Source organism: Trachypithecus francoisi, unplaced genomic scaffold, assembly GCF_009764315.1.
Source record: "Trachypithecus francoisi isolate TF-2019V2 unplaced genomic scaffold, Tfra_2.0 Contig00090, whole genome shotgun sequence".
NCBI classification, from domain to species: Eukaryota; Metazoa; Chordata; class Mammalia; order Primates; family Cercopithecidae; genus Trachypithecus; species Trachypithecus francoisi.
The window spans coordinates 745,181-750,414 of NW_022680471.1; the positions used below are offsets into that span (position 1 = coordinate 745,181).

Below are 5,234 nucleotides of genomic sequence, written 5' to 3' on the forward strand. Positions count from 1 at the left end.
CTGTCTACTTCAATATTACGCTCTGGAGCCAAAGGAGGTGATGGTGTGTCAACAGACCCAAATATAGACTCTGGACTTTACAAACTGAATGGCGTCTCATAGGACTAAACATGAAACTCGCACTAATAAGAGTTCTCTAGGTTGTAAACACAACCAAGGAAGGGGCGGGAGTTGTTGACACTCCAGCTGGGACAACAGGCCAGGGACAGATATAAAAGCCAACATCCCTGAGCATCGAGCACACGCACTCACTCACCTACTCCCTTACCCACTCACTCACCCACTCACTCACCCACTCACTCCCGTCTCCTCCAGCTCAACCCCCAGCAAGGCCGCGTCCACCATGTCCGTCTGCTCCAGCAACATGAGCTACGGCAGCCGCGTCTGCCTTCCTGGTCCCTGTGACTCTTGCCCTGACTCCTGGCAGGTGGACGACTGCCTAGAGAGCTGCTGTGAGCCCCCCTGCTGCGCCCCCAGCTGCTGCACCCAGGCCCCCTGCCTGACCCTGGTCTGCACCCCAGTGAGCTGTGTGTCCAGCCCCTGCTGCCAGGCGGCCTGTGAGCCCAGCCCCTGCCAATCAGGCTGCACCAGCTCCTGCACGTCCTCATGCTGCCAGCAGTCTAGCTGCCAGCCGGCTTGCTGCACCTCCTCCCCCTGCCAGCAGGCCTGCTGCGTGCCTGTCTGCTGCAAGACTGTCTGCTGCAAGCCTGTGTGCTGTGTGCCCGTCTACAGTGGGGTTTCTTCATGCTGCCAGCAGTCTAGCTGCCAGCCAGCTTGCTGCACCTCCTTCCCCTGCCAGCAGGCCTGCTGTGTGCCTGTCTGCTGCAAGCCCATCTGCTCTGGGATTTCCTCTTTGTGCTGTCAGCAGTCTAGCTGTGTGAACTCTGTGTCCAGCCCCTGCTGCCAGGCAGCCTGTGAGCCCAGCCCCTGCCAATCAGGCTGCACCAGCTCCTGCACACCCTCGTGCTGCCAGCAGTCTAGCTGCCAGTCACATTGCTGCACCTCCTCCCCCTGCCAGCAGGCCTGCTGTGTGCCCACCTGCTCTGAGGATTCCTCTTCATGCTGCCAGCAGTCTAGCTGCCAGCCGGCTTGCTGCACCTCCTCCCAAAACCAGCAGGGCTGCTGCATGCCCGTCTGCTGCAAGCCTGTCTGCTGCAAGCCCATCTGCTGTGTGCCCATCTGCTCTGGGGCTCCCTCTCTGTGCTGCCAGCAGTCTAGCTGCCAGCCGGCTTGCTGCACCTCCTCCCAAAGCCAGCAGGGCTGCTGTGTGCCTGTCTGCTGCAAGCCTGTGAGCTGTGTGCCTGTTTGCTCTGGGGCTTCTTCTTCATGCTGCCAGCAGTCTAGCTGCCAGCCAGCTTGCTGCACCACCTCCTGCTGCAGACCTTCCTCCTCCGTGTCCCTCCTCTGCCGCCCTGTGTGCAGGCCTGCCTGCTGCGTGCCTGTCTCCTCCTGCTGTGCCCCCACCTCCTCCTGCCAGTCCAGCTGCTGCCGCCCGGCCTCCTGTGTGTCCCTCCTTTGCCGCCCTGCATGCTCCCACCCGGCCTGCTGCGGCCCCACCTCAACCCAGAAGTCTAGCTGCTGAGTGATCTCCTTAAGATCATCCAAAGCCTGAGTGCCCACTGCCCCCTGCACCCCTGGGTTCTTTGCCCTTGACGGCTCTCCACATCCTGCTCCTGAGCCCTGCAGTGGGCATCAGTGGTCAGCTGGCCACCCAGTGTGTACTTCTCCTCCTAGCAGCAGCTCAGCTATTTCTCCAAGTCTTGACTTTCCCCCAGTTACCCAGCCCTGTCTCCCCAGCAACAGGTGGGCAGTGACCCAGCAAAGTCAGTGGGTCCTCCCAGGCCATGACCCGGTGTGGGGAGAAACGAGGGTAGACACGTGTCAGGTGTGGGTTTCTCATCACTGCCCTGGCTCAGTGGCGAGCCCTGTTCCTCCCCTGCCGTGGGCCTGGGCCTCTTTCTCTGTCTTCCCTGACCATGGGAGCAGGTCAGACCCTTCTAATAAATTCCTTTCCTAAAAAGTACAACTGGAATTCATTCTTGTTGTTCACAACCAAAGACCCCTGCCTACTGCCCCCTACCCACGGGTGGTCCCGGGCTGCTCCCACGCCACGAGGTCCCTGTCCTTCCCAGGTGTCCTGGCAGCCCCGCCCCACCTCACCACATGGATGTCCAAGGGGTAGGCAGGCCTGAGGGATGGGAGAGGTGAGTGATCCAACAGCAGAGCCTGCCCTGGGTGGAGCTGCCCTGGGGGCTCCCCAGAAACTGGGTTGTGTCCAGCCCCTGGCTCCAGAAAGGAAACTCCATGACCGTGTGTGCAGAAAAGGTCCACACAGTGGGCAGGGACGGCCGTCCCGAGGCCTGCTGGCCGGGTTGGCCCTTGGCTGGAATATGGCAACTGGGATTTCCGAGGGGCTTACCCCGCCCCGCCTCACTGGGCCTGAGCTGTTTGTACCACGTCGTTTAGGGAGAACACTCCTGTCCCCGCTGGGAGTCTCTGGAATTCTGGTGCAGCCCAGGCAAAAGCTGCTCACGTGAGCCATCCCTGGGTACACCACCAGGCAGGGCGTCCCCCAACATCGCACGCACGGCGTCCCAGCTGCTTGCAAGGGGAGTGAGACATGTCCCGCGTGACCCCTGCCCCAGGAGAGGCCTCCAAAGCTGAGCTTGGTGCCCCTGGACTTGGTCCCAGGCATCTTTCTCTTGGCTGATCTTTCTCAGTGTCCTCTCCTGTGGGAACTCACAGCCGTGAGTACCACGACCTCTGGCCTGTGTCCTCCTGGAGGATCGCCACCCTGAGTGGTCTTGGGGTCCCAGGGTGCCCTTCCCAAGTGATGACAATGCTGTCCTAGGACAGTGCTGGGTACATTTCTGGTGGTGCTTCCTTGGACTCCTGCTCCAGAGGGGGTAGAGACAGAGGAGGAGGCTGGGTGAGGCCAGGCCATCGTGGGTTTCACGAGGAGCAGAGCCGTCCTGCACCTGCAACAAGCTGTCCCTCCCCTGTGGTGGCCACAGAAACTCTGGCGTGGGGCTGGAGCACCAGCAAGGAATAAGCCCCCACATACCCCACCTGGCACCAGGGCTGCACCCTAAGTCGGCAGCCAGGCTTTGCCTCACTGGCTTCCCTCTGGCTGTCCAGGAGGCACCAAGAGGACCATGTGGTGAGCCCCCCAACTACAGGCACCTGAATCCCACAGACAGCAAGACAGAGGGGCCTTGCTCAGAGAAGCATGTCCTCCCCTGCAGATCCCAGACTTGGCTCTTCCCCCAGGGCATGGCCCCAGGAAGCATCCAGGTATGTGAGCTTCTGTGCAAACACACCCCCACTCCCCGGGTGTGAACTTCAAGGGAGGTGTGCTGTGAGGGAGAAACATCAAGTTCCTTTCCAAGGTGGAACTTCAGAGCCTCGCGCAGAGGAAGGGCGCACCAGGGGGTCTGAGCGGAGAGGCGGCCTCCTCCAAGGGGCCATTCTCGGCCGCACCACAGAAGCTGACGGTGGCTGAAACTGCCCTTTGTCACCTGGACATTCACTATTTGTCCCTGGTCAACAATGCCTACTGCCATCCTTGGTGAAAGAACCAATATCTCATAAAAAATGCAAAAGGCACACATCCTTGGAGAAAATGCTGACAGTCTTGAACGCAGTAAAATGCACACAAAAGCACAAGCACACAACCAAAGTTCCCACCAATCCCATCCAGAGAAGCCCCCTGTGGGGCATCTCGGGTAGTCTGCAGGCTCACTGTCTCCCTCCTGGGCGCAAGGGTTGGCAGGTTTCAGCCACCTGCAGTTAGTTAGGGCCACACGATGAGTTTCTATTGGTTAAACGTGCATGAGGAGATGTCTGCCACTTCCTGGCCACAGGTTCAGGGAGCCCTGCTGCCTCTCTTCCTTGCCAGGCTATCTTGGAGGCTCATGTGCCAGAGTGGGTCCACAAGGTAAGGGCGTGGCATGCTTGGATGGCAATGTGAGGAGTGGGGAAGACTTTGTGGACTTAAGCCATTGACATGCTGACTTCTGTTGGTTTCTGAACCAGCACTGATTACCTTCACCAACAGTATGTAATAAAGGATTCAAATTCAGAATTTATAAAGAAAACATTAAAAGAAATGACTAAAAGAGATGGAAATACACAATTATAGGATAAGATGTCCAATGGCCAAAAATCATAGGATAAGATAGCCAATCTCACCGACGATCAAGACACCATGCACAAAAATTAACTAGGGGTGAAACCTAGACTTAAATGTCAAAGATAAAATAATGAGATCTCTATATAAGATCACATCACCAGCAGAGACAGTCTCACTTCTTTCTTTCCTATGTTAGTATCTTTTATTTCTTTTTCTTGCCTAATTGCTCTGGCTAGAACTTCCAGGACAAGAGTGGGCATCCTTGCCTTGTTTTTGATCTTAGAGAAAGAGCTTTCAGCTTTTCACCACTAAGTATGGCATCAACTGTGGGCTTGTTGCATATGGCCTTTGTCACGATGAGGTACATCTCTTCTATATCTATTTTCTTGAGAGTTTTAATCATGAATGAACACTGAATTTTTTCAAATGCTTCTTTTGCATCTATTGAGATGATCGTGTGGTTTTTGTCCCTAATGTTAATGTGATGTATCACATTTATTGATTTATGTATGTTGAACCATCCTTACATCCCTGGGATAAATCTCACTTGATCATAGTGAATGATCTTTTTAATGTGCTGTTGAATTCAGTCTGCTAGTCTTTTTTTTTTGAGGATTTTTGCATCTATATTTATCAAAGACATTGGCCTGTAGTTTTCTTTTCTTGTAAAGACTCTACCTGTTAGTCTTCAAACTGCTAGGACTGATAAACAAATTTAATAAAGCTGCAAGTTACAAAACCAACATAAAAAATTAATAGCATTTCTATATACTAACAATGAACAATGATCCAAAAAAGAGATAAAGAAACAATAGCATTAAAAAGAGTTTAGAAAGATATTTAAGCAAGGAAGTGAAAGATCTGTACACTGAAAACTACAAAACATTGATGAAAGAAATTGGAGAAGAAATTGAAGAAGACACAAATAAATGGAACAATGTCCCATATTCATGGATTACAAGAATTAATATTGTTAAAATGTCCATACTACCTAAAGCTATCTACAGATTCAATGCAATCTCTAATAATTTCAATATCATTTTTACAAATACATAGAAAAGAACAATCCTAAAATTCATATGAAACCATAAAAGACTCTGAA

The 5,234-nt window shown here is 53.5% G+C and overlaps 1 protein-coding gene across 1 annotated transcript; it reads left to right on the forward strand.

The window, feature by feature from the left end:
* The first annotated feature begins 207 nt into the window (after positions 1-207).
* On the forward strand, positions 208-2,023 carry LOC117094953 (keratin-associated protein 10-4). Its single transcript, XM_033231358.1, has one exon. It carries the CDS (start codon positions 344-346, stop codon positions 1,580-1,582), a length of 1,239 nt encoding a protein of 412 aa, XP_033087249.1. The 5' UTR covers positions 208-343; the 3' UTR covers positions 1,583-2,023.
* Positions 2,024-5,234: the final 3,211 nt, after the last annotated feature.